Source organism: Struthio camelus, chromosome 6 (assembly GCF_040807025.1).
Source record: "Struthio camelus isolate bStrCam1 chromosome 6, bStrCam1.hap1, whole genome shotgun sequence".
NCBI classification, from domain to species: Eukaryota; Metazoa; Chordata; class Aves; order Struthioniformes; family Struthionidae; genus Struthio; species Struthio camelus.
The window spans coordinates 33,167,926-33,195,310 of record NC_090947.1 but is presented as its reverse complement, the minus strand read 5'-3'; the positions used below and the strand labels follow the sequence as shown (position 1 = coordinate 33,195,310).

At 45.6% G+C, this 27,385-nt stretch overlaps 1 protein-coding gene across 3 annotated transcripts in view; it reads right to left on the bottom strand.

The window, feature by feature from the left end:
- Window positions 1-27,132, bottom strand: part of SLC15A2 (solute carrier family 15 member 2) — a 93,548-nt gene extending 66,416 nt beyond the window's left edge. For 2 of the 3 annotated variants that reach the window (XM_068949040.1, XM_068949039.1), the window contains exons 1-3: window positions 26,435-27,132; window positions 9,220-9,283; window positions 8,505-8,587 (exon numbers count right to left, since the gene is read on the bottom strand). In XM_068949040.1, the coding sequence (XP_068805141.1) occupies window positions 8,505-8,587; window positions 9,220-9,251 (115 nt within the window). In that variant the 5' untranslated portion in view covers window positions 9,252-9,283; window positions 26,435-27,132. Of the gene's footprint in view, window positions 1-8,504; window positions 8,588-8,722; window positions 8,751-9,219; window positions 9,284-26,434 lie in introns of those variants that run through there. The other variant, XR_011141953.1, reaches the window with a different exon arrangement.
- Between the last annotated feature and the right edge of the window lie 253 nt (window positions 27,133-27,385).

The following is a 27,385-nucleotide window of genomic DNA, read 5'->3' as shown; positions in this document are numbered from 1 at the left end:
AAGAATAATTGTTGAGAAGAATAAAAAGCTTTACTTGGTAATACTTGTGACTTCCATTAGAAGATTAGGAAAAAAAAACACAGCAGGAAAGGGCTTTTCTTTCCAAAGGACTTTTTTTTTTTTTTTTTTTTAAAAAAAGACTGTCAAAGCATGGAAAAATTAGGATATTTCTCCTCATTTGGAAGGAACGTTCAGTCAAAACACAAGAAAAGATAGAGCTGATCAGCTGAGGCAGGAAATGAAGAAAATTAAACATAAAGAGAGTACAACCATAGATGTTAACTATTTTCTAGGCTCTCGTAATGGGACTATAGTGAAACCACTGCATAAATGAAGAATTAGCTCTGGAATAAGACTTGTAGTCTTTCAGAACAGACCACTGAGTAACATTAAGCAAATACCAAGAAAAACTAACATATCACATGGAAAGTCAGCAATAATTTAACTATTCATGCTGTTGGTAAGGAGATAGGCTAAGTAATCTCTTAAATTTCTTTCCAGCTATTTTTTCCTCCAGTTCTAAGTTGTACTTTCTGCTATGGGATAGGGTACCATGCCCTGACTCAGAGCTGACTGGTAGCACTGGAGCACCGATTTCAGTGAGTTCTAGACCAAGAGAAAAGGAACGTCCAGGTGCTCCAGGCAATCTGGACTGATGGGAACACATCGGGTCCCTGGGATATTCGTATGTCCTTCTCGCTTGGCCTTTGTTTCCCCTGCACTCCCTTCAGCTTTTCAAAGCATTTTTGGAATGCAGCTCACTTCTAGGAGACAGTCCCTGCCTGAAACAATAGCTCCACACCTATGTGAACAGTACAATGGAAGTCAGCAAGAGAGAGTGTGCTCCGGGGTTTGGGGGGGAGGCAGAAATCAAGAAAAGGAGAGCTAGGATAGGAGTAAAAAGGGAACGCGAGCTGTTTCTAATATACTGTTCAGTGCTGTTATATCACGAGGGTGTAAATGATGGATTCTGAACATTTTTTATGCTTCTAACATACAACGTGTGTTACAGTCTCCCACATACCCATCAAAACAGCTGTCTGGCTCAGGTATAACTTGAATTCTTTGTTCAAAACCTGAGTAACAGAGTTTGCTTGAAAACAAAAAATCTGAAAGTCTAGCCTGTGTACTTGTCTGGGGCTGAAGCTGGAAATTCCTCTTCACAGAGCAAGATGGTAGGAGGTCCCTGCAGCTGGAAAGAGAAGATGCATGTGGCAGGGCAGCACTTTGGAAAAGCACTTGAGGACTGTTTGGTGTCCTAAGGACATTTTCTCCCTCCTGCTGATATCAGAAGCAGGATCTTACATAGTGCCTTTTAGCAGTAGGTCCTGGCGCATTTCACAAAGCAGGTATCTGCATCTCCGCTTCAGAGATGAGCAAAAGAGGGTAAAACCAACATAATGAACTAAGACTCCACTGATACCTCCTGCATGCCTGCCCAGCAGCCGATCCCTTAAGCTGCCCTGCCTGTAGTACCGCGACAGCAAAGAAAAGCCAGACACTGATTCACTCCGTCACAGGCTCTGAGGGACAGCGCAGCTACTAAAGAGGATGTTGCACTTTGAGAGCCTCAAGTCTGGAGGAAAGCTGAAAGAAAGCCGCTTCCAGTGTCCCAGTCAGCTCTCGAGTGCACTGCCCTCCCCTCATGGTCACTTCCAGCCCTGGGGGCACATACTGCCTTGGAAATTTCCCTTTCTGCACTGGCCCCTCGGCTGGCCAGTAGCTTTTTCCTGATGGCGAGTCCTGTGCCCTCTCCCACCCATCTCGAGACTTAAGAGCTGCTTTTACTCACTTCTAGACTCTTCTTCAGCAAGATGCAGCTGGTAATAAGAAACGCAGGAATCCTACAGCTAATCCGTTCTCCGCAGCCAGCTCACAGTGATGCCCAGCTCCAGGGGACTATCGGACAGCAGCAGAGGGCACGATGGTTTCAGGACGTGACAGTAGGACTGCTGGGTTTAGTTCTGACTATGCTACTTGCCAGATACCTTAAGGAAATCTTTTCAAGTTCCCTAGCCTTAGCTCCACTGGACATGAAATGGAATCAAGCAGCACTTATCTCCCATCTGGGGTGAGGGGTTTCATTCATTAATCCGGATACAGGACTGGGAAAGCCTTAGAGAAAGCATTATTACAACAGAGCTATTTTTCCATGCACCCACAATAAACAACCTAAGTGTTTTATTCTATATAAGTTTCCCTGTATCAGGAGACAATATACTATACAGACAATTTCAAATCTTTGCCATAGCAAAGAGGGTATTTTCATCATGTCTCAGCACACAGGCAATTGTTTGCAGCTTAAGCTGAATTGCAGTTGTGTAATCAGTGTTTTATTAGCACAAGCTGCCAGGATCAGGTAACATGTAAAGCCCAGAATATTTCTGTCCTGATGGAAAAAGCTGTAGATCTGATCCAGAGAGATCTCAGCTCTATAACAGTGACCTCTCCCATGTCTAAACAGAGACAGATACACCCTTCTGCAGTCTAGGGACTGTCACTCCTGCTGCGATTTTAATCAGATCCTCCTCAACCAGTTCCCTCTTTTGCCACACCAAAAGCCAGGCAGATCAAGGGCTCATCCATGACTCATTAGCTCCGGTTCCCTTTGTTTTCATAATGAGCTTGCAGTGCCATCCATTCTTTTCATCTTCTCCCACCACAGCAACCGTGGGGATTGATTTGCTAAGATTGCAAGCACTGGTAACTCTCACCAGCTCTAGCAGGAATTGCGATCACGTGGGCCTTCTGTGCTTCAGGTCCCAGAGGAAGAAGCAGAAAAGCAGAGATCACTGATCAATTTTTTTTTTTTTTTAAATGTTGGGCTAAACATACAGTCTTTGGGTCTCCAGAAAGCCCAACACCTTGTAGTATAATTCATTCTGCCCTGGCGCTTGTGTCAAATCCCCTCTGACTTGCAGAGGAGGAATGGTTATATTCATACGGAAGAAAGAATTTATATGGACCTCTTCTTTATGTTTCCTCTTCAAAAGAGATCTACTTCTCCTAGGAACTGGAGGACCTCCAACCCAACTGATGTCACTGGGATCAGGGCTGCTCAGCCTTTCCTAGATGCCATTCCCCAGCACACATTTCTTCCCTCCGCTCCACATTCCCTTCTCTCAGGAACAACATTCCTCCTGTCCCAGCACGAGATTGAACTCCTCACACACTGATCAAACCCAGCCTCACACACCTGCAAATACCCTGCATGCTTCACTTATGCAAACAGCAGCCCTAAGTAAAGTAATATTTCTCATGGACATAAGCTATAAACTATCTCTGGTACACAGCCATGCAAAACCTGCTGCGAAGCAGCCACGGCACATCCCCAAGCAGAGGGCAATAGCGAACACTGCTCTTAGTGTGCCTGCAGGCCACCAGCCTGCTGTGCTGCAAACTGGCAGAACGTTGCTGGTTTCAACAACAGCTGAGCAGGCTGCAATGCCTTTTGAGTTACTGCAGACACAGGCTCAGAGCACAAGTCCTGTTCCAACATCAGGACATTCAATGAAGTCAAAGTAGGCCACATTCACTCTTCAGATTACCACACCCACCTCCAGCTCTTCCATTTTCCTAATCCATTTCTAAGCAGTTACTCATGCATTATAAGTATACAAACCCTCCATAGATTTCCAATATCTTCCTGTGGTGAGCTATTGATCTGGTCATACTTTACATTTATTACTCATCAGCAACCAATCTCATCTGCATCTGAGCAAAGCGCCCAGCTCTAGTGGAGCACAGGTTTCAGGAATTCTCACTCTTGTGCTCTTAAACCTATTTCCCCAGAAAGGACCCCTACCTTGCGAACAAGAAAAAGCTCACCAGCTGCTCTGGCAAGATGGAAATAGTACCTAAGGGTTGTGAGGTAGCATAGGCACGTGCCAACTGCAGTAGAGTTGCTAGATGACAGGAAAGATGTGCCCATTCAGGTCAGCAATAACATATCCAGTACAGTTTCAACTGAGGTGCTCTGACAAGGGAAGCTGGTGTTTCCACCCCAGCAGCGGTGTTGGGAATGAGCTGGTATAGGCTTTCCACCACCCCTCTCCACCTCCCGTGCCAACAGCTGACATGTCTTTGTTGTTTAGTATTCAGCCATTAGATGTCTCTGTGTGCTCCTGCATAGCCCTCTCTAAACAAAGAGGAACACACTAGCACTCAATGGTGGAGAAATTGGTTCATGACAGTGTTCATTAGCTTTAACAAACCCACGCTAAGAAAAGCGGTCCCCTTTGATACGACCTTTGGCTATGTCTAAGCCACATGAGAAGATCTAGCCACACTGGTTCTTTACGATGCAGATGGCCACTTGAGAGATATATAATCAATTAACTTCAATACATCCCTGAGTGCTCGGCAACTTGCAAGAGATTTGTTAAGAGAAAAAAATCATTCTCAGAAGCAAAGTGTACACTGCACTTTTTTTCCATCTCTCATTCTGTTTTACCTCAAACAATAAATCATTAAATAGACTCAATATGGAATGCCTTAGCATTGTATTCATCTAGAAATATTTCTCTGTCGTACAGACTCAGATTAATATTAATCTTCTCCAAGATAAAGACACCTAGAAATAATCTGAGGCAATAAAACCAGTTTTCAGCATTCCTGACGCTTCCCATTGTTAACAAACAGACGATCTAATAATGGTAAAGTCAGAGGAATAATTTCTCTCTTATACTAGATCTGATGGACTAGACATGACAGATGGTGTTTTTATTACTTTCCCTCTTTATGCCATTCTAAAGGAGGCCTCATCTTATTCAGCCCAATCTGTGTTTTGGGTCTTAACCTCTCAGATAAGCAAACCCTGTTTCATCAGGTTAATGGATCCTCACTTGATTCAGGAAGGCAATTTTCCTTAAAGTTATTCTAATCAAGTACTCAGAGCCTAAATTGTGCTGGCTGATTGACTGCCAGCAACAGTTAAATCTTTCTACTGAAGACCAGATTTATTTTCAAAGAGGGAAAACAAGTTATTATTATTACAGAACCTATTCTATCCTGTATTCAGTGACTTCTCAAATACCAGCTTTTACTGCAGTCACAGAATTAAAGATAAAAGTAAAGTTAATACCATCTCCCTCTCAGTAGCTTTATTAAATAACAGCCAGAAAAGGAAAATTAGAGAGAGAGGGCCTGCTGTCTATTTATACCTCCTCAACTAACTGCCCCTAAGGTTAACAGCATCCTACCCTAATCAGCACTGACCCCTCCACAGACAGACTCTCTCTAACCTCTCTTCCTGCATCAGCCTCCAAATTGAGGGCTGTCTGTCCAAGTGACATGGCCAACGGGCTAGGAAAAAAAGAACGACACAGGGTAGTCTACCCTCTAAATGAAAAGCTCCAAAGAAAAACAAGCACCTCCAGGATGCACTCTACAAGTCCCATCTCCTAGTGTGGCATCTGACTCCATGGGCCCAGGTGGGTGCTGGAGCTGCCCAAAGGGGCAGTGGCAGCCACTACGGAGATGGATATCGTAGTGCCCTGCTCCTCGTCTCGTTTGACCTGTCACTACAGGAGGTTTGAGGTGGTCCAGATCGCTTGAAGGAGCGGATAGGAAGTCCAACCTTAGGTTTCTGAGCTGCTCTCCTGCTCTCTCCCTACCTACTGCAAGACTGATCCAGGAATCCAGACTATGTAATAGGGACAGTGCCAAGGGGAGAGGGCATCCAGGCCAAAGTCTTGCAGGCAGGCAGTCACCGAAACACAGACTGGATCCAGAACTCCTAAATAATCATGCAGTCAATGCTTTTTTCCCCCCCCTTAACAGACATATTGCCTTTTCACGCAGTCTCACAAACAGCTTTGGTCATCCTGACTCCCCCTCAGACATATCCCCTAGTGGATTTCCACCTCCAGAAAATCTGACTTCCCCCCAGCACCCTCAGTCAGCAAGGAAGGAGCTCTCAGACTGAGCAAGATGGGCTACATTAAAAAAGAAACTTTTCTCTGCCATTTTCCAAGCAGCTGAGCTGTTGTCCAAACAGCTCTGTTGGAGTTATTGATGCCTCAAATGAAACGATCATTCTCAGTGATTTTTATCTACCAACCACCAGATTTTTAGGGTTTAGTCAGGCAGAGTATTACACTGTAATTTCAAGGCAGGCATCTTTAAAACGGTGATTATTCTGCAGAAACAATAAAAATGCTGGGGAATACATTAACTGTTTCATTCCTCAAAAGGGCTATGAGGCAGGGAGAGGCTGTCAGGCTGTGAAACAGGGGAACCTACAAACCTCCATTCCTCCCCCCTTTCTGATACAAATCAGTCCCTCAGACATGCTCTGCTTGTGCTCATAAGCAGAGAAGTTAACCTAGATCTCAGGATCCCCTGCCTACCAAAAAGCTCACAGCACTTGCACTCAAGTCCTGCATATATCCACACAGTATAGCAAATGCAGCCAGGAGGGCAACACAGGTCACAGGAACCAGCAGGAGAAAGCAATTCTGACTTACTTTGCAATCACACTGCAACAGCACTCTTCTACTACACACAAACCTCAGAAATAACTGCTAGCCCCTACTCCAAAGGGGGAGGGCTTCACCCCTGACAGGCATACAGCAAATCCAAAACCCACAAAAACACTACACCACTAACAACCACTAGGATACACTGCCTTTCAAACTGCATTTAACCCCCACCCCCACCCTCCCCCTACCGCTCAGCTGGGTCCACAGCTGCATCTCATTAAATAATTATTCTGTTACTGGGTGAAGACCCAAACCCCTTTAACTCAGATTCCTCCTCATCTCATACTGAGTTGTGTCCCCATACCTGGATCGGTTACTCTATAGCTGTGCCAATATTTTGCCATGTGTTTTTGAAATGTTCTTGAGATTCTGAGGGCTGTGAAAGGTTTTACCAAGGTCTCGAAGCGGGGACTGCAACAAACTTACTGCTCAGCTTAGGCTGGAATTTGGATGTGCAGGAGGAATCTGGGCACAGAGGGGCATTTCAAGGTGAAGTAGGGGACAATCTCATACGATCAATGGAAAGCTTGCAAGATCAGTCATTCTTACCATTTGGAGAGTTCCTTTTGAAGTAAAAGCTCCTGATAGAATCTGCTTTTTTAAGGCTCCTGGCTTCCTCTGAATTGGAAAGGGAACACGGACTGTTCTAGGTTTGGATGCCAAATGAAAAGGGTGTGTTTGAATCAGAGATCCCAAATACCAAAGCAAAGTCAGACAGGATGACTGGGCTCAGGCTCAAGGATTAAAAGTTCCCCAAGTTCTCTCAAATGTCTCCACCTCAGGTCCTTTTGTGTAGTCTGTCACATTGGAAACCCCAAGCATGCTTCAGGAGAGGCAGCCTTTTAATATACCACTCTCCTCAAATATCATTACCAGTTTGATTACAGATGTCTTGGTGTTGAGAGCAAACACCTCTGGAAATTGTTCAGAAAGAGGATCAGTAGAAGGGTGTAACTTAAAAAACATGTCACTGTGGGGACAGTCTCCAGGGACAGCCCTAGAACTGTCCCCACATTTAAACAATCCCAGGGGAAGTAGGTACCTGTCCCTGTTAATTACTGCTGGGAACGAAGCCATGAGAGCAGCCGGAGGAAAAGCCAAGCTTCATTTTTACCAGGTCTCATTTGCTACACTGTTTTTTTCAATGAGCAGTGTACGGTGAGGTGAATTTGCCTCTCAGCCTGACGTAAAACCCACTGAACTGGGCCTACAGGCCACAAGCGAGATCCACCCAAGTCCAGTTTCTAGCATCTGTGAACAGCTGACACCAGCTGCTTTGGAGAGAACAGCAGAGGCGCTGCAGCTACAGGAGAAGCCGCCCCAGCAGGCTACTCATTGCCTTTATTGAGCGTTAGGTCAGGCCCCATGCACACAAGTGTCCATGATCAATGAACCCACGATTTGCTAGTTCTGCCCCAGGGCTTCTTCACAGTTAATCCAAACCAACTTGATTCATGAAACTGGCTGGAAATCTCATCAAAACAGGCTTTGCAGAGAGATTTTTTGGCACTTTTGCTTCCAGCACTGGCTGAAAACAGAGGAAAAAGAGACTCTAGCCTCCTCTGAGTTATTTTGTCACATCTGGAGATGGGTGATTAATTCACAATAAATAATAGTAGCTTGCTCATTTTCTGCCTTTTGCCTTTTTAACCTAAGAACAGAACTTGGTTTTTTTCTTAAGTTTATTTGCTTTTTAAAACTATTTGTCAAGTAGTTTCTGCAAATAACTTAAGGCTGTTTGACAACATTAGCAATCTAAATATAAGCAGGCATGACAGGACACCAACTGTACTATGGTACAGTTCTGAGTATTTCGTCGGGATGAGAACACATCTTAGAAACACGTTCACAGTGCGGATTTACAAAACTTTGAATTTGAAGCTCTCTTTCACGGATACTTTGGAATATTGCCTCAAGGCAGCCCACTCCCACAAACATTCCTTGCACAAAGTCTGCCTGCTCAAGCACTCCCAGCCAGGGAACGCGGAAAGAAGAGAAATACAATCAAAGCATATTACTTACGGAAACATTTGCAGCAAGCCCCAAAGAAATGTGTCGGAGGAGTGTCCCCAGACGGAGGGATCTCCATGAAGACAGCAGGGAAGCTGGCAAAGACCGAAAAAAAAAAGGGCAATATAAACTGTTTAAACTTCAGGATGTGTCTGAAGTAAATTTAGGGACGGAATATAAGGTTGCTTCTTCTTGCACCCACAGCAGCACTCATATACTCATATGCTGACCTGCATAGCACAAACGGCAAGACAGGCTGCTGACCCCATAGTAACATTGTTTTGTTTGTGTCCCTGAGGCCTGTCAGTTAATCTTCATCTGTGGGTTTGGCCAAAGAAATGTACTGGCAAACCTCCCCCGTCTGATTTCTGTATACAACTTCATAGCTTCTTGAGGACTCGTTAACTCTTTAGTTCATCATTCATTTTTTTCAAGGGGTCTTTCAATATCTTGTGTACTCCTTAGTGCCTTAGTTAAGTGTACAGTTACTAGTGGAGTCTCTTTCTGAATTGCACATGCTCCAGAGAAGGGCTCCTGAAGAAATGGGTGGTCCTGCAGAGACGGTAGACAGCTAAGGCAAGAATCGTGCTGAAGCTAGACTGGCCAGAGCTGTTCTCACTGAGCCCTAACACTTCTCCCTTTTTTCACAATTCCTGGCCAAATCTTGCATTCCTTGTTGGGGAACGGAAAGCCACCTGAAGGGTTTGGCCATATCGAGCCAACTTACCAAAGGTGCTCAGCAATCAGAATTGGTGCCATATGTTTTCAAGAGTTCAGATTCAGCTTAACTCCTAAAATAAGAGGAGATGGGTTTTGACGAATGACAAGTAGGAGGAAGGAAACTTGCTGTAATAATTACTCAGCTCCTCAGAAAAGCTGGCCCTCTCGGATGTACTGAGCACTTCTCTGGTAGACCCACTTTCTACAGTTTGCCACTGTAAAAAGCGCAACTTTCACTGACGCAGGAGCAAACCAGGCAGTTAGATTTGTTTTCTCAATGCAAAATAACCTGAGGTCTTTAATTCCCCAAGACAGAAAAGAAGATTTCACTTTCCCCAGCCTTGCCTGCATAATCCACTGTAAAATTGAAATTTGCTGCTCCCAAGGGAGTTGGTACACTACAGAAGGACAGAACCTGATACAGGCAGGCTGACAAGCCTTCCATCCAGATACCCCTGTGCCCTCATCTCCACAGTACCTGAGTACTTTGAGTACCTCTCGAAGACACCAGCAGCTCTCTCCAGTATTCAGGCAGGGGGCTTCAGAGAATAAAATTATTTCAGACCCAGTGCTCTGGTTGCTAAACCACCTGTGGCACATTAGTGACTAAATAACACTGATTGATGAGCAATGTACTGATCATTTTAGAGGAGATAAACAAGATATTCAAGATGTTTGTGAGATAGTAATTCAGAGGACGTGATAAGATGCCATCGGGTCCCTTGAGATTAAGAACCTGATTCTCCTCTCACCTATTCTGGTGAGAAGCAGGAGGAGCTGCTTTGTTACTGGAGTTAAACCTGTAGGAAACTTTTGTGATGGGAAGTACCTCCTTCCTGAGTGTTGGCAGGACTGCACTGGAGTGAAGATATCTGGCTCCTGGATCTCAGTGCCATCTGGCTGCCCAGGACTCATTTCCACAGCAAGGATCCTACAAACCCTTGGAGTCTGGGGGCAACTAGCAACAAAGCCACACACATTGGGTCACGGATATGGAGCCCCCCTTAGAGACAGTAAAGAGAGAAAATGAGGTACATAAGGGCAGGAACTCAGGCACTGATGACTGTGGAGTCACCAAAGAGAGGAAGAGAAGCAATATGGCATGAGGGAACTCAATTCAACATAAAAATCTAGATAAAAATACAAAAAATTTTATAAAATATTCATTCTGCCTCAGAGTCCACACGCAGGAAGAAATCTGTAAAGGCCAACATGCTCCAAGCAAACATCACCTGGGAAATGCTGAGGTAGTCCTCCTACCTAGGCCCCCCAGCACATTTACCTGTTAGGTCAATGAAAACAGGGCTGGACAATATTTCGGTTTATAAAAAGGCCAGGGCTGTTTTCAGCCAGCTGCACTTGGTATGTAGAGCAGCTCCAGCTCATCACATCTGTGCTCCTGATGCTCAGTCCCTAATGGATTTCAGAACAGCTACTTTGACCTGAGTCAGTAAAAAATAAATAAATCTGTATTTTCAAAGAGGGCTGTGTAGGAAACTTGCAGTGTGCAAGTCCAGAATAAACAGGAGACTGTAGAAAAATCGGGTTTAGTGGTTGTCACACAAAAATAAACTCTGAAGAAGAATCACACAGAGCAATCATGGAGGAAAGAAATCCACACAACTGAGACCAAAGAGAGAAGACCTTGCTGGGATGCTACAGTGGGAATGAGGGCAAGAGGGTCTGGCTGCAAGCTTGTACAGTGAGTGTGAGGCCAAGGACCAGTCACGCAGGACCAGCAGGGCGAGGGGAAAGGGGCAGTACTGCAGCCTGACACTGCCTCTCGACTTGGCTGGAGGCAGTACCACCGCCACAGGCCCTCATGGTGTGCCCCAGCCCTACCCATCACCAGGGAGAAAAGTGGGAAAGGGAACTGAAAGCCCTGTAACTCCTCCAAGAGTCTGGAAAATGCTTTGCTCATCAAGCCCGGGGCTGGATCCGTGACTCTTACAAAGAGCCAGTATAAAATGGACATGAATCCAGACTCTCCTCCACCAAAAGACTGAAGTGGGCTAGGAAGGAGAGAGAAAGCAAGACCAGGGGGAGTTCAAATAAACCAGATAAAAAAGTGCACTCCACGTTTATGAGCAAGCCAACAAACCTTGACATATCTCTCACCTACAGGCAAATGTAGGGAGGTACCTCCGAGTCTGGTCCGTCCCTGCTGGCCACCACCACCACACCGAGGCCACGAAGTGTTAGCAGCCGGGAAGCACCCTTGAACAGCGAGGAGCCAGCACTTTTCCTGTAGGACACCCTCTCCAGAGCCGTCAGCTCTCCTCTGCCTCTTCTCAGGCCAAACCTTCCACCTGCCCCACACCAGAAGCTTCCCATCCCAACTGCTGAGGCAGCAGGGATGAGACAACTGCTCTGCCAGGGCCCAGGAGAAAAGAATTGCTCTTAGCCTGGCTGCCTGAGGGAGAAAGCATAATAAAACATTTAAAGGCAGGAGAAGGTCCTATGTGTCATTCCCCAGCAGGCTCAGAGCTGAGACACCTTTGGCTTTACCCTGACAGACAAGGACGGTGTATGACGTCTCAGGCAAGGAGGAGTCAGTGAGTCAGTTTGAGATTTAGAGGCTGCAGCAGCCCCCACAGCCTGGGCCTCTGGGGTCTGGTGGCTCCATGCAGAGCAAGTACTGAGGGAAGCGACAGCAATTGAGGGGGAAGGGAAATTGCAACCCAGGCACAAACACCTTCCTCAAGTCAGGGCTGAGGATGGAGCATTACTTATAAAAACAGAACATTTTGGGTTCAAACTGACCTCAGGGAGTCAACGGCTGCTGGAGCAAGCAGCCTATTCCATGAGAATTCAGCGGGGGAATAATTTAATGGAGCTCAGATAAAAGGCAGTCACCTGGAACTCAGATTTAGAAGAAATTGCTTTTTCCTGAATTATTGGTTTGGAGGTTAAATAAGGAATATTCCTCTGGCTGCACTTTTTTTGCATGCCTTCCCTGATCAGTGCACTAATGAACTCCAGACTGTCTGGGGAAATGCTTTCAGTCCTTCCCCACTACTTCCCAGGGAGCAAGTTCTTTATTACAAACTAATGATTGTTTTTCTTTTTCAAAATAAGCACATGCAGATTTGGGGGCAAATTCAACCCTGGAATAAATAGGAGTAATTCCCTTTGCACTGATTAGGAGTTCATCCTTCTCAAAAATCCCAAAGGCCTCTTAAATTGACTCTCTTGATTAACGAAGGGTTTAGCTTTAATTGAGTAATTGGTGGGGTTCATTATCATTGGTTATGGCAGAGATTTCCTCTGCTCTATCTTGGCCAGAAGGGGGTGCTTCCTTTACACCACAGTTCAACCCTGCTCCAGTTGAACTGTTCAAACAATTACAGTCATCATATACATGAAAAGATTCATGAATATATATGCAGCTGGACATTTTAATACACACAGCTTCAGAAAAGCAGACAGAGTAACTTTGAGGTGCGGAGACAGCCCCACTGCTGCGTCCATCAGTCTCCATGTGTGAAGGAGCTACGATGTGTGAGGCAGGCAACCTCTTCTCGGTCTGTGTTTGTGCAGTCCCTTGCACTGGGCACTCCCAATCTCTACATGCTGTTGCAATATGAGAAACTACTGTGGTTATTGCTGACCTTGCACATAAGGAGGAGTGACTTCTCTTACACCAGAACAGCAGGGGACTTGGTGAAAAGACTGCAGAAAGATCTGTGTCCCAGTTCATCTTCTGCTGGGCTTGGAGAAGGCATCATCCTGCATGGTGGCAGGTCTTACGCCAGGCTGAAGTTGTGGCATGGTGTTCAGGGCTGCATAAAACCTCGAGGAGGCTCTAGTACCAGGTCCACAGCTTAACTGCACCCATTTCACTGGGTTGCCATTAAAGAGAATGCTTCTGTTTAACAGGGACACACGACAGAGCTACAGCAAAGTGTATTTAAAAATCATATATTCTGGAAGGAGTGTATAGATTTACGCTGCTGATGCTAAGCTGTTAGATGGCTCTTACCCTTGCACCTGACAGTATTAGCCAAGTAGCAACAAGACCCAGTATGAGGGGACTCTTGGTTGATGGTAAATCTCAAGTACATCCATTTTCTTAAAGCTCCTTAGAGGGATTTGGAATCAATTGTCAGTGAATGAGTACTTAATGTCTTTGCTTGCAGTTAGGACAGTAAAACATATGGATACACATCTCTGTTTGCTTGATATCTCACTATCAAATAATTTCAAAGTGCTTTATGAGGCCTCTTATTGTGACTTCCTGATGCAGACCACAGACAGAATTACCAGCCTTTAAAATTGAGCTAGAAGCCAAGAAAAACTGGTTCTGGGGTTAATTTTACGTCCAATGGTGACCTCTTTGCCTTCATTTAGCATTCTAGAGATAAACTCTCTGACTTCACAGCTCTGCAAAAGGTCTTTCTAATTGAATCAAGAAGATTTAGATTATACCAACTGATTTTTTTTTAAGCAGAAAGTAAAGATCCGCCCAGACCAGTGAAAAATGTGGGCTTGTGGGGGAAGGGAATTTGAGAAGAGCATCTCTATCTAAAAAAAGAGAGAGAAAGATATTTTAAAGTTATTGAAAAATATCATTTCAAAGATTTTATTTGAGTTAGACTTAAAAAAATCTCCAAGCATACATATTAAAAGGTCAAAATTAAAATAAAATATTTCAAAATTAAAGTAAAACATTTTGACTGATGCTTTTTAGTTTTTCAGAATACGGACTGCTTGTTCTGCTACAGGATAGGAAAACTTTCTAAATCCTAGACATTCTGTTTGGGTGGAAATGTGCACTTCTGAGCCTCAAAGACCATTACATTTCCAGATCTTCTAAAGCCAGAGACTCTCTCAGATCTCTCAGCTATGCAGCTGCGTCCCGCCTGGCTGCCACAGCAATCACCTCCACAGAGGGAGCACCCACCACAGAAATTGAAGCCAAGGGGAGCTGAAAAATTGCCTGTGTGATTGGTATCATGCTTCTGTTGGACACTGGATCCAGCTGTTTTAAAATGGTGAAGGAGTCTCACTCATTCTAGCTCAAAGCCAAAAGGCAACCACACAAATGCAGAGCCACTGCTCGCAGTGACCAAATCAGTCTCTGTAGCCATAATATTGGGATACTTCGTCCCTCGCTCTTTACAACAGACCCAGCAGCGGGTCAGCCCCATTCCTGCAAAGCAGATGAATCCAGCCAAGCCAATGAAAGCTGTGGTTGTTTTGTAAAGCTGCAGCCGATGCACTGGGTGGTTACTTGAGGCAGCTGGTATTGATGTGCAAGCCAGCAAAGGGCGGTAGGTCTGCCTAAACCCCAGGATGGCCAAACATGGCTTAGGCAGCACAGCGAGCAGCTCATATTCTCCACCCCAAGCTGGACAGATGGCCAGGAGAGGGCTGAGTCGAGGGACCACTTACCAACCTGCTCTAGGACAAGTCACAAAGTGCTTTCTAAAGTAAAAAGAGTCATTGAAAGCAACAGGCTTTCTGCCTGCTTACAGGCTAAGGAAAAAGCTTTGGGACCACAGGCTCGGACTGCACAGCTGTATCTGACCTGTGAAAGAAGGCCTCTCATGTGATCCCTCCTGCTTTGCTGTGTTTTTGGCCCATGCCCCATCCTGGCAGGAAGCAAAGGACTAAGGTAATTTGACGTGCAATGAACCAAAGCGAGCCAAAAATGGGAAGGCAAAGGAAAGCCAAAACCAAGACAAAGGGTTAGCTTACACAGAGCACCAGACCTGACTGCCTGTCCCAGAGAAGGAGAGGATAGGAAAGGTCACTGCTGGCACTGGGATGTTCCTGAAATAAACGTCCTTTGGCTTCAGGGCACACAACAAAAGGTCACTTTATTGAACCTTCTGCCTCCAGTATGCACACGGAGAATGTTTATCCTCAGAGGCACCCCGGTACCACGGTGATGGGCCCACAATGGGCTGATACATGGGCTTGCCTCTCTGTTTTTCAACATGTGGAAGGCCATTAATAGACAGACTCTCCTTCCCCGCTCTTCTCCCTTTCCAACATCTGTGGAAGTCTCCATGCCCAATCTAGTCCTGACATATAAAGGTAAGCAGCACTAGATTTCCCCGCTAGTATCAAAGTGCATCTGCACTGCCATTCAGCAGCCCTCCAGCAGCGTGCCTGAAATGAGCCACTGCTTCCATTTGAGTCTCCAAGGAAAAAGCAAGGAGATTTCAAAGCCAGACCCATCTGTCAGTGTCCACAGAGAAACAGTGTTAAGAGTACCTGGAGACACGGCTCTCTAGGACAGAGTGAGCCACGCCAGTGTACCCATCCTACTGTTGCTAAACGAACCAAAGTAACTAAGTAAGTGACTTAAGAAAGCGCAGCCCGCTCCTGCCCAGGGAAATGGCTTATTCTGCAAACTGGAGCAGGCCTGGGAAATGCAGTCGTGGCTCAGTCCATGCCTGCTGGCCATGAAGGAGGCTGTTTCTACCTAGGATATAACCTTGCACTGCTAAGAGCTGCTTTAATGAGGAATGTTCCAGACTAGCAAACATAAAAGAAAGAATGACTTGACACTCATGTTGTCATTGAGGTAATCACATGCCATCACCAGATATACCAGCACAGCCGTTCATGCAAGGAGCAGTCAACCTAAGCTTATTCTCATCTTGCTACTCTAAAAAAAAAAAAAGAAAGGAAAAAAAAAGGACTAGAGATGGACAGGCTATGTATGATGTAATGGATCTCACTGCCTTCACTTATACTGCACTGAGTCTGCCACCACCCTCTCTCTCCATTTGCTTCAAAATTGCAATGACAGCACATTGCAACCAACTTTCAGGAGAGTTAACCAAACAGCAGTCAGACCGGACAGAGAGTCTGAAAGATTAGGAAAGAGAAAACACAGGGCACGGACTCCTATTAGAGACAGTTCAGCCTCAGGACCTTGGCTCCAAGCATCACCAGCTAGGCAGCCATGCACACAGGCCAGCTGCCCCCCAGTCAGGTGAGAGCACCACACTGCATGTAGGATTCAAACTGAGTCACAGATAGCCTTGCTGTGGAAGAGGGTGGCAAAAGCCTACGCAGCCACTGAAGGAGCAGAAAAGATAATAATTAATATTTCTGTCTAGATGTTCAGCTGAACAGTTTCTCCTTGAAACTAAATTGAATTGCACTCCTGACCTGAGTAAAGCGGCAATCCCCAAACCAATGACAAGCACAAATCCAAACCAGAGTTTCCAGATGGAGGCATGCAAAGCATCCTGTGGCAGACTTGGGCTCTGTGGGGCTGGGGCTGGAAAACAGGGAGAACAAATACTCCACCCTTGGAAGCAATGCAAGTGTGAGCTGCCATCACGTTGTTATTTTAAAGTGACACTGTCAAGAGGAAGGGAAAATAAAACTGGCTGCCCTCCACTATTGGTACTGCCTCAGAGCATCAAACCCAGAGCTTTCCAGAGTTGCTCTTCTCTCCCCACAGTGTGTGCTTGTCACTGTTTGTATCACACAAAGGTACAAAGCCGCTTCCCTGGTCTCCCTCACTTCTCCTACACTGCAACACCACTGAGGGTGACCGGGGATCAGGTATGGGGACAAGGCAGGCTATGAGAGCTCAGGAGCTAGGCAAGTCCTCCATCCTCACGCAAGACGATTCCTCTCCCAGACACCATTTTCCCAGCATACCCAGCAGTGCCTCATACCGCAGAAATTTTTCCCCGTCATTCTCCCTCTCCCCTCCCAAATTCCCCAACATACATCCATACAGAAAACATCCCCCCCAGCCTTCAAACACCACCCCAGTCAAACCTTGCTTTTCAAATGGCCTGATGACCAGCCCCAGCATAGCAGGGCTGCCCATTTGCAGAACTCTGCACTCTAATCCATTGACCTTTTATACGTTGTACAGGACTGTCTATTTCTTGTCACCATAGCCCATTTTAAGTAATTTTCTACAAGTTCAGTTCATTCTTCTGCTTGCCGAAGGAGACATAAAAATTTACACCTATTGTAAAAGCATGAATAAAGGCTGATTGCAGAAAGTAAAGACAATAATGTGCCCATAATACTAACGAGCTCACTTGCAATGCATTTCTGTTTAAAGGAAGATTTGTCTGATCGTCAACAGGGTGTTGATTTAGATTGCTGCTAAAATCACCCCTGTAAAAGTAAACCCACTTTTATTGCATTAGTACAGAGAACAGTTATGCACAGTTCGGACTTTTATGCCTGTTGCCAGTAGTGATCAATCTATTAATTATTAAGATAAAGAGGTTCTGTGACAGCAGATGGCTTATTTAGTGCACCTGGGATATCTTTCTGAAGAGGTCAAAATTTACAAAATAAAATCAACAAAAACTTTTAGAAATAGAAACCAGCAAAGTTGGCAGCAGAACCATGTAGAGAATTCAGGCTGTTCTCAGAAAGCTGTTTCTTGCTGTTTGAGAAAGCAAAGTGAGGGCAGCACCACAGGACTTAAAAGACTCACTTTCAGTTTCCAATTCTCTACAGATTTCTGTGACTGGAGCTAGTCTTTTGGGCTTGGGGACTGTTTTTAGTATCGATCTAGTGCAATACGGCCAAATATAAGAGAGAGAAAGAACTACATTCCCTGCTAAGATGCAGTCACCCTCAGTGGCAGCCATATCCATTTCAGCTAGTCTTTATACAGCTCTCTGGTGACCTAATATTTGAGATGGAGGGCACAAGTTTTCCTTAGCAGCAGTGTCCCCCTCCTCACACTCACTTATTTCTAACCTCAATTCTGTCATAGGCAACCACTAACAGCAAGAGAGCAGATCCTGTGTGGATGCAGAGGAGGAAGTTTGGGCCTGTCCTGCCTACAGTTTGTGGTGTGGACACTACACGCTACCCCAAAGAAACAGAACAGGAAGGAAACATTTTATGTGATCAAGCAATCAGCCGCTTGGATCTGCCAGTATTCAAGCATCATCATTGTCTGATAGGCAGAAAACATTAAAACTGGAAATGCATCTAGAAGCGTTCTTCCGTTAGGTTCAGCTTGCTCAGTACTGATTCACCCCTTGCTCAGTGCTCAAACTGCTCATTAAGGAGAGCAAGATCTGCTCAGTTCCGCCATTAACAAACACTGTGACTTTGGCACTGTTTCTCTCCCCTTCAGCTCAGACGAGCGTGGCCCAGATAGCGACTTCTCAGCCCTGCGCAACTCACAAGCAGCTCAGCTGCAGCTCCACTCTGGGGCTATACCATGTTGTCAGAAGAGCTGCATTGGCAGAGGGGCTCCAGGGTGGCCAGAGCCCCCGGCTAGGGGACAAGGTGAGTCACCAGAGTTGTGCAGGCTGCCCAGCAAGGTCGTGTGGGACTCCACTTGTTTCCAGCCCGGCCCAGCCATTGCCCTCTCTAGCCTGGGAAGAGCTCCTGCCCCCTTCCATCTCCAGATGTGCCTCCAGGGCTGCTGCTGGACAGAGATCAGTTACGAAACTCAGAGGTCTGGGAGATCAGCCATCCCATTGCTATTTCTTCAACAGGTTAGAAAATAGCAGCTGGAATCACTTTTATGAATCATTTACATAAAACATATTTACAGATGAAAAGCACATTTATCTGAAGAGCATTTCATCAGTCAGAAGTCACTTAAGTACACTGATGGGGAGAGCTCTGGAGAATACTCAGGATCCGGTTCTTTTCAGTGCAGTTTCTTTATGAGATTTGCACAGACTGGTTTCTAATCGGGCAGTGTGGCTGTTTAGGAGCATTCGTCTGCCTGACAGATAACCCTGCTGGTGCAGGCTGGATGGGAAAGCCACGTGCTTGGAATGTGAATCACAGGGACTGGCCTTCAGACTGCCATTAAGGAGCAATTAGATCTGCTCTGAGAAATACTCCTTGGCTAGAATGTTTCAAAAAAAAAAAAAAAAAAAGAGATCACGCAGATTTAATGACTGATCAGAGAAACTTCTAAGATAGCTCCTCTACCAAAATTACAGAACCACCAACTGACAGACTATATGAAAGAGAGAAAATCCTATAATTCAAGCTATTTCATTGCATGGGAGAAGGCACACAAGAGGAAAATGAGGCTGTTAAGGTATCAAAGCGGTACCTTATTTCAATTCTCAGCTCTCTCTCATCTTCCTTTCATGATCTTGAGCAAATTACTTGACCTCCCATAGCTTAGGTTCCTCAGCTGTGAAATGGGGAAGATTCTGCTGCCTTGATAATCTCAGCTTTTCCTCAAGCAAGCATCTCTTTGTGTGGGTTTGTACAGCACCTAACACATGCTCTCTGTGGCTGTTTTAGGGGAGAGGACTCCATTCTTTATGTGCCATTGTAAGTACTATTAATTAATAATCACCAGAAATATTTCACCGCATCTATGCTTAAAGAAGGGTGTTCTCATTCCCAGGCCACAGAAATGAGAAGGATGGACTCAATTCCTTATGCCTTCATCAAAAGACCTCAGACGGGACATTGGATCTCTGGGTGTTAAAGTGCCTTCAGAGGCACTTGTCTGTGGAGTCCTCAGCCCAAACAAAAGAGCAAAGACCCTCTAGATCTTTTGGGACTAAGAGCAAAAGGAATCTTCCTTTGAATTGAGGAAATCTTTAGAGAGGGACTTCAGACCTCCAGTGAAAAAGGAAATAAAAAGCATTTGCACTGACAGCTCCAGTTACAAGCAAAGAGGCACAAAGGGCTTTGAAAAACAACCAGCCTTTCATCTTCAATAGCAAGCTAAACAGCTCTGCACCAGCTGCTCTGTAAACAGCACAGCAAGGGAAAGCAAATCATTGGCATCAAATGCATTAAACATGGCAGTGTCTTGAGATGACATATTTTGTAAACTTCCTCCTTACAAGTTATGCTGTTTCCTAAGTTTAAGGGATTACCTGCTTTATAGCAGCAGAGTCATTCTTCCAGGTACCAGGGCAGGTTCATTACCCATATTTCTTGCTGAGTTTCCAATCAGGCAGGCAGGCAGTTTTGTTAAGAGAGCATCAAATGGGAATGTCACGTAACTTGGGTTCATCTCCTGTCTCTGCCTCGTGTTTCCTAAGGGACCTTCAGCAAGCCACTTAATCTTTGGGCCAAGTTTTAACCTCGAAAAGGAAAGAAACTATTTTTTTAATCTTAAAGAAGTCAGCCCTACAGATCAGGGATTTGCAACCTTTTATCGATTCTGGATCCTTAAGAACTTTTTCAGGTGACCAGCAGACACCACAGAGCTAACTAAAACCTCCTCATAACAGAGTGACTTTTCTTAGCTCTGGGCCCCCCAGGAATAGCCCAGGAATACCCAAAAACATGCATATCACAGGTTGAACTCATTCCAAAGTGTAAGCACCTAAGTACGGTAAACACAAAGTGAGGGCAACTTCAGCCTAGATTTGGTGTGGTTTAGTTTCATTGAAATCATCTCATGTGAGCAATAAAACACTAGAAGAAACTAAAAGAAGGCAGTGAAGATCCCCCTATAGTCCTTTGTGCTCTGAAACAGTTAAATACACCCAGCATCTGTGTGCATGTACGGGAAGGGACTGATTACATCCTCTGAGTAACTTGGTTCTTGTGATTTATTAACAATGAAGTGACATTTTCTCTGATTTCCAACTTTGCTCCTACTATGAAAACTATATTAGAAATAAAGAATAAGCAGAGCTGGGAAAACCCGACTGTGACCTCCTATGCCTGTGGCAAGGCATGACAAACACCCCCATCTTTCCATTTTCTCCTTGTGCAGAAATCTGTTGGGACTTCGGTCACTTAACTTCCTATTCCAGAGATGTTCATTTTGCTAAAAGAGGAAAAAGAAAGCCAGGCATTTCCAGAGTGCATCAAGGCTTTACAGTAACATAATATGTTTAATACCTCTATAGTGCTTAAAAACTATAACTCTTTATCAAGCTGCCTGCCTTTGCAGGGAAGCAGATGAAGAGGGCTCTCGCAAGCTGGTTCCCCGGGTTCGCTCTGCCTGCCATAATTCAAAGTCACAACAAAAGGCGAACGAATTCCGCTGAATACCTGACATCTGCAGAGCACTGAAAAGCCCCCGTTGCGAAGGTCACAGCCCCTTCTGACCTGGTACGTTGCAGTCCCACAAAAGGTACCAGACACTACTTGGCAGAGAGTGTTTGGGCTTCACATCTGCCCTTTGCTCTCCGCTGAGCTGTCACCCAACAAGTTCCTCAATGGCAAACATTAGGTGGCCTGGCTACTTCTGGCTAATTGGCTGGTGCTAGGCCAGGTGTTTTCCTCTCCATAAAGTGCAAATAGGTGGCTTCTCAGGAGTAGAGCACAGCTGTCTCACTGTGCTAAAATAGGCCCTTTAATTTGTTCTCCCCACTTCGACCAGTGAAATAGCATATGGGCCTCTGCTCTCTTCTTTAATTTGCTACAAAACAGCCGCAGGATTTCGGAAGATAAGATTTGGTGAATGCACTTGCAATAACTCTGAACACACATCCAGCTGGTATCTGCACACACACTAAACATTCCAGTATTGGAAACAGCAACACTACATTCTACATGTCCCCAGGGCTGGATGTCAGGACTCTGGAGCAGGTATCACAGGTGGCTCAAGGCCAGGTATACTGTACTGCACAGAGACTGTGCTGGTGAAGTATTTTAGCAACTTAGTGGCTATTAAATAGCAAAACCTGTTCAGGAAGCAGCTATAACCAGTAGAAGAGCTGATGTCTTCCATACCCTGCGATGGGGGGTTTGTTATGACTTGATTTGAGAAGCATCCTTTGGCCAGAGGCAAGACACCTTCAAGTGGGGATCACAGACGGTTTGGTACAGAGCTAAGCTTCAGCACACCCTCAGTACTGCCTGGGTCTGGTGGGATCCTTCCTGCTTTAAGGAAAGAGCATGAAGAGGTGTTGTCATATGGCCAGCGCCAGCCACTAGTTTAATGGCAAAGATAAGTGTCCTTCTGCTTTAGTGTTGAAACCAACCTCCTTTCACTTGCTGGGAGCAGCACTTGCTGAGCAGTCCATCAGGCAGGGACAGCCACAGTGACACAAACATCCTCCCTTACCTAACTTCCTCCCCTTTGATAGGCCAGTGTTGTTATCCCATTATAAAAAAGGGGAAACTGAGGCACAGAGCAAGGAGGCAACTTGTGCAAGGCTGCTCAGGGCACCACAGGCAGAGTCAGGAGGCTGTATGAACCACTGGTCCACGGGCAGTGTCTGTCTGCCAAAAGCATCCTTGGAAAGCCAAGCCCTGTGGCTGAGAGGATGTTTTTCTGGGTAGCTACGTGAGGTCTGAGGGAGACCGGAGTGACCAGACCTTGAACTGCAGCAGGGTTAAGGACCCACTGCCAGCGTTTTGCTTTTTCAGGGACGGTCAGGAGGCAGGTTAGAAAGTAGCTCTCCTCCATCACATCGGTAGCTCCCTTCTCCCATAGGGGTGGAGAGGGAAGCCACTTTCCCTGCTCCCCCAGCCAGGCCCGCTCTCTCTGCAGCAGAACTGACCCCTATTCAAGCTGCTAATATGTTTGCCCAGGACGTTTCAGAGCTTCGTTATTTGTGAATGCCTTTTTGTGTCGTGCCGTTGGCAGGAGCACAGCTTGTTCCCAGCCTGTTCCAGCAGCTCCCTGTTGACTGAGGTGATGGGCTTGGAAAGAGGCACAGGCACTGAGCGTCCCCCAGCCTCTTGGGAAAGTAGAAGCAGGGTCAGAGAGAGGCAGGAAGGGTGGGATCCACCTGCATCTTCCTCCCTTTCCAGCTTCCCCTCTCTGCATGCCTCCATGCCTTCAGTGGCTGGTCTCCAAGAGCTCAGTGTAAAGAGCTGCTTGCTTAAAAATACACATATGCCTTTTAAAGTCCCCATCAGCAGGGTGAATATCAACAAACTGCATGGCATTGGGAGAAAATCAGTGGATATGGCTGGGAGGCTTATGGGATTTATTTGTGAGGAACTGATTAAAACAGACTAAATAAATGTCTATATCCTGACTAAGTGACTAGGCCCAGGGCAGGGAATTGTCTGCATGTGCTTGGGAGACAGAAGCGCTGCGAAGCATGAGGCAACACAACACCTGAAGTTACCATAAGAGTCCTGTATTTAAGAAAGGGAGGCTTCTCCTGTAGAAACTGGGAGCCAGGGCTTGGTACCTAAGTTGCTCATTGCCCTCCCTCCCTCCAGCCTGTTGTAGATGCAGGGTCCAAAGTTAGGAAAGAGGCAGAAGTGTGTCCTCAAGTTACTTCTCAGCACAGAGATGGGGCAGGAGCCAGTGGGGAGAGAAAAAGAAGAATAACAAAAAAAGGAACAGCAATGCCAGATTAGACCAAATGTCCGTCTGGGTCAGAAGCCTGCCTCTGACTGCAGCCAAAGGCAGATGCACACGGAAAAGTGTAAGAACAGGACAAGTGACACATTCCAGAATGCTCCTTCAGCATCTAGGAGTTTGAAGCTCAAGTACTTCTTTTCCAGAGGAAATGAATGACGAAGGCACCTCAGGTGGGAGAACGGCCCGGAGAAAAACCTCCTGAAAGCTGAAATCTCCAAAAAGTGCATCAGATGACTGGGAGCCTTTAAAAGAGCACTCCTTATTGAAAAGCAGTGGCTGTCAGTTCAAAGGAAGACAGCCACGGTCTGTGTAACAAGCCTTAGTAGACATCTCAGTATCTACAACGTGGCCAATACAAGACATGCTTCTTAGACATTTCACATTTTAAACGACATCAAACGAAGCCATTCGGCGCGTTGTTCCGTAACACCTTAGGAAGAAGCAGCCTTGGGCCTTTCACTGAAATCTCCCTAAGAGAGAATTCCCCCTTAATAATGGAGCCTAGAAATTATAATATGTGAACCATTTTTGCACAGCATCTGCTTTCTGCAGGGTCTCATCCAGGGCAGTCCCCCTGGCAAGCAGAGTCTGCGTTTGACAGGGCTCTTCTCCTTTTCCCTCACACCAACACATATATGACCTAGCTTCACTGCATTTCTGTCAAACCCTTGCTGTATCTGCAGCCATGGCACTGCTCCCAGATTTCTATTTACAAATCACACCTTCAAAATTGCCAGAAGGGGAATTGCTTTCTTTTTTTTTTTTTTAACAACAGTAAGCACACAGTTATCAGAGTTGCCTAACCCTAACCCTGGCCTCTCTGAAATAAAGACAAGGAGCTTTCACACACCCATGCAGGAGGTCATTTTGACCATGCTGTTGGGAGGCGGAAAAGCTAAAAAGCATCCTCAGAAACACCTCCAATCAACTGCGCTTGCTCTTGCTGTCAAAAGCTAAATTTGCTTGTTTATGATACATAGGATGAATGCCCCATTTTTCTATGGAGTGCAACATTCAAATTTCTGTATTACAATTTTATAAGTAGTGTCCCATGTCAGTCAGTGGAAAACTATTACAAACCAACTGCCTCAAAATCAGGACAAAATAATACAGGCCAAAGCCCAACAAAAGAGCCCATGCCATTGCAAAAGAAAAAATCAGACTCCCAAAGCAAATTACTATAGTTTTTTCCTGGACAGTGTAAACAAATACATGCAGTTGTCCGACCATTATTATGTGGAGGGAAATGTGGCTAAGCAGGCACTTGCCAAATCTACTGTCATGAGACATGGGAGATGGGACACAGGAATACCTGAAAGTTGACCACAGTTTAACCATCTTAAGCAGCTTAAATCCAAACAAGTAACTGCTGCCTTCGTTATCCTCACACTAACTGAGGAGGATCTGTGTTCACACAGTTGTACGGAAGCTATAAAGTTTAACCTTGAATATCATCAATAAAGCCGATCTCATCACTTCCTGATGCAGACAGCCCCTCTATCAGATGCACACCCACATAAGCACTGAAGTCAGAGGCTCCCGCATAAAGAGATAAATGAGCTCAAACACAAGCCTGGGGACAAATGGGTCTCCGGACTGTCATTAGACAAAACAGAGGAAACAGGGGACGCTTTTTCCAGACCCCAGAAGGGTGCTGAGCAACCCCAAAATCAAGCAGCAAACCAGAGCAGAGTGCGGGAGCCAAGCGTCATGACCAGCACAGGAAGGACAGGATTCCTGTGGTCTGTTTTGATGCTGCTGTCTTATGGGGATCATGCAATAGCCTTTTTACACTCCAGAAAACACTTGTGCACAGCTAGTTTTGTTAACAGGCTCTAAGCATTTGCTTATAGGTGGGCCACTTTCAACCCCTAAATCTACTGGCTTCCTCAATTTTTGCTCAATTTCCCCCCTTTCCCTTCTTCCTATGGCTATTACCCAGGTCCTCATTACTTCCCACCTTAATCGTTTCCAGCTGCTTTTTCCCATTCTAATATCCTCTGCTGCATAGCCAAGCAAGAGAGGGAAAGGGAAAACCACAAAGGTCTGTGTTAGACTCATGACCGTATCATTGCTGCGCTGTCACTCGCCGTTGGAAGACTTCACAGTGCATTAGAGGCAGCACTGAATTAAAGCTAGAATACTATCATGACAGGAGTCCTATACACCCATTTTATAGATGGAGAAATCACAACCCATAAGGCCAAGAGAAAGAAGTCATTATTTTTCGCCAGGCTTATCTTTCCTTGTTACCTCAATTGCTCATTGTTGGTTTTCACTGTCTTTACCACTGAACTTGTTCGCCCTGCATAGACACTGAAGCGACAAGACCCACCCTGCAGTCAATCACAGGGAGTCACTCACCTTCAACAGGTAAAGGATTAGGCCCAACCTAAAGGTCAGACATGAGTAAATACTGCTGTAAAGAATTTTGTGTTTGGGCACAGGTAAGTGTTGACTTACTGGAAAACTGCTTTCGTTCATTGTTTTCAGCTAAATAAACTCACAGGCAAAAGACAGTTACCAACATGCTGAAACCCAGGAAATCTCCAGCGCATAACAGAGCGGCCAGCACACAAACACACAGTAACTCATTCAAGCGGTTAGACATTCTCAGCTGAAAATTGCTGTCATTACACACATTATTATTTAAACGTCTTGAGTGCTCTGTCTGGGAAGATAGTGCATTTAATCTGGTCACTCCTTATGTGTAAAACTCAAACCCCAGGTCCTGGAACAACTGGACAGCCTTTGCGCCAAGGGAAGAGAAGCCTTTTATACCCTCTTCCATGAAATGCTGCAGAGAGCAGACAGACAGGTAGTCTTCCCTGACACATGAGTTACAGGCTGCAGTGCTGATCAGCCCACAAAACAAGATGAGCAAATTACTCCCCACCCCCCCCGGTCAAATCAGATGTCCTCAAGCCAAAAGGCAGCTCACAGAGCCCAGTCACTATCTGAGGTCCAAGTGAATGAAGAGGCAGCAAAAGACACCAGAAATTACCTTGCATTGGAAGCTCCTTCCTGCCTCTCCCCTTGAAGCCAAACGTCTCAACCTCTTGGCACCAGCTATGGTGGCATCTTGTCCACCGTGCGCTAGTCACCTCTGGAAAAGGATGGTAAGAAATTAGCTATATCACATCCACTCTGCAGGGTGTGCAGAGAATACCGAATGCCCTCCAAGGTGGCAGTAGACGTTGCACATCTGGAAGCAGAGCACTGATCAGCAGGAGATGTCATAGATTGGTGGTAATAATACCAGAACTCTCCAGGCAGAACAACTAGAGGCAGTGCAGCAGTTTCAAACAGCTAGTAAACTTTGAGGATAATTCTAGACTATCGGGTTCTTAATAGAAGAGTTTCCTATAAAGGTTTTGCTCTGGCCATCAGCCCCTTGGGAGACTGATTTCTGGCCCTCACAGGCTCACAGTACAAAGCCACACAGCTTTATAAGCAGAGAACCTGGAGCTCTTTGCAGAAGCAGCGCCCAAATCTGCAGTGGGATTACCACATTCCAGCAGCTGTGAATTGGACACGCATCCTGCATTCAAAGGGCCGCACGTGTTAAGAGCCAAGTGGATCGCAATGATCTCACGGGGATTTTTCATTAAAAAATTGTAAGTGTTTCTATGTTTTTTTCCCCAGGCACAAATAAATTGAGGTAGTCTCTGTCCAGGAAGAGCAGGAAACGCTACCTTGTCTGGAAATGCAGGAGTGGATTTTTCCCTGAAACCAAAGGGCATGTTTGAGATCATCCAGCTTCATCCAGACATCAGCTGAACAAGCAGCTGTGGTCTCCTGTGACACCAGTTCAATCAGATTCTTGCTAGGTGACGGTTTGGGTTAATTGCAGGGGTCAACACCTGAGCTTAGGGCAGCAAACACTGCACAGAGCAGCTTTCACTAACACACTCATGTTGCAGAGGAAACTTATTTCTGTTACCTGAACAGAGGA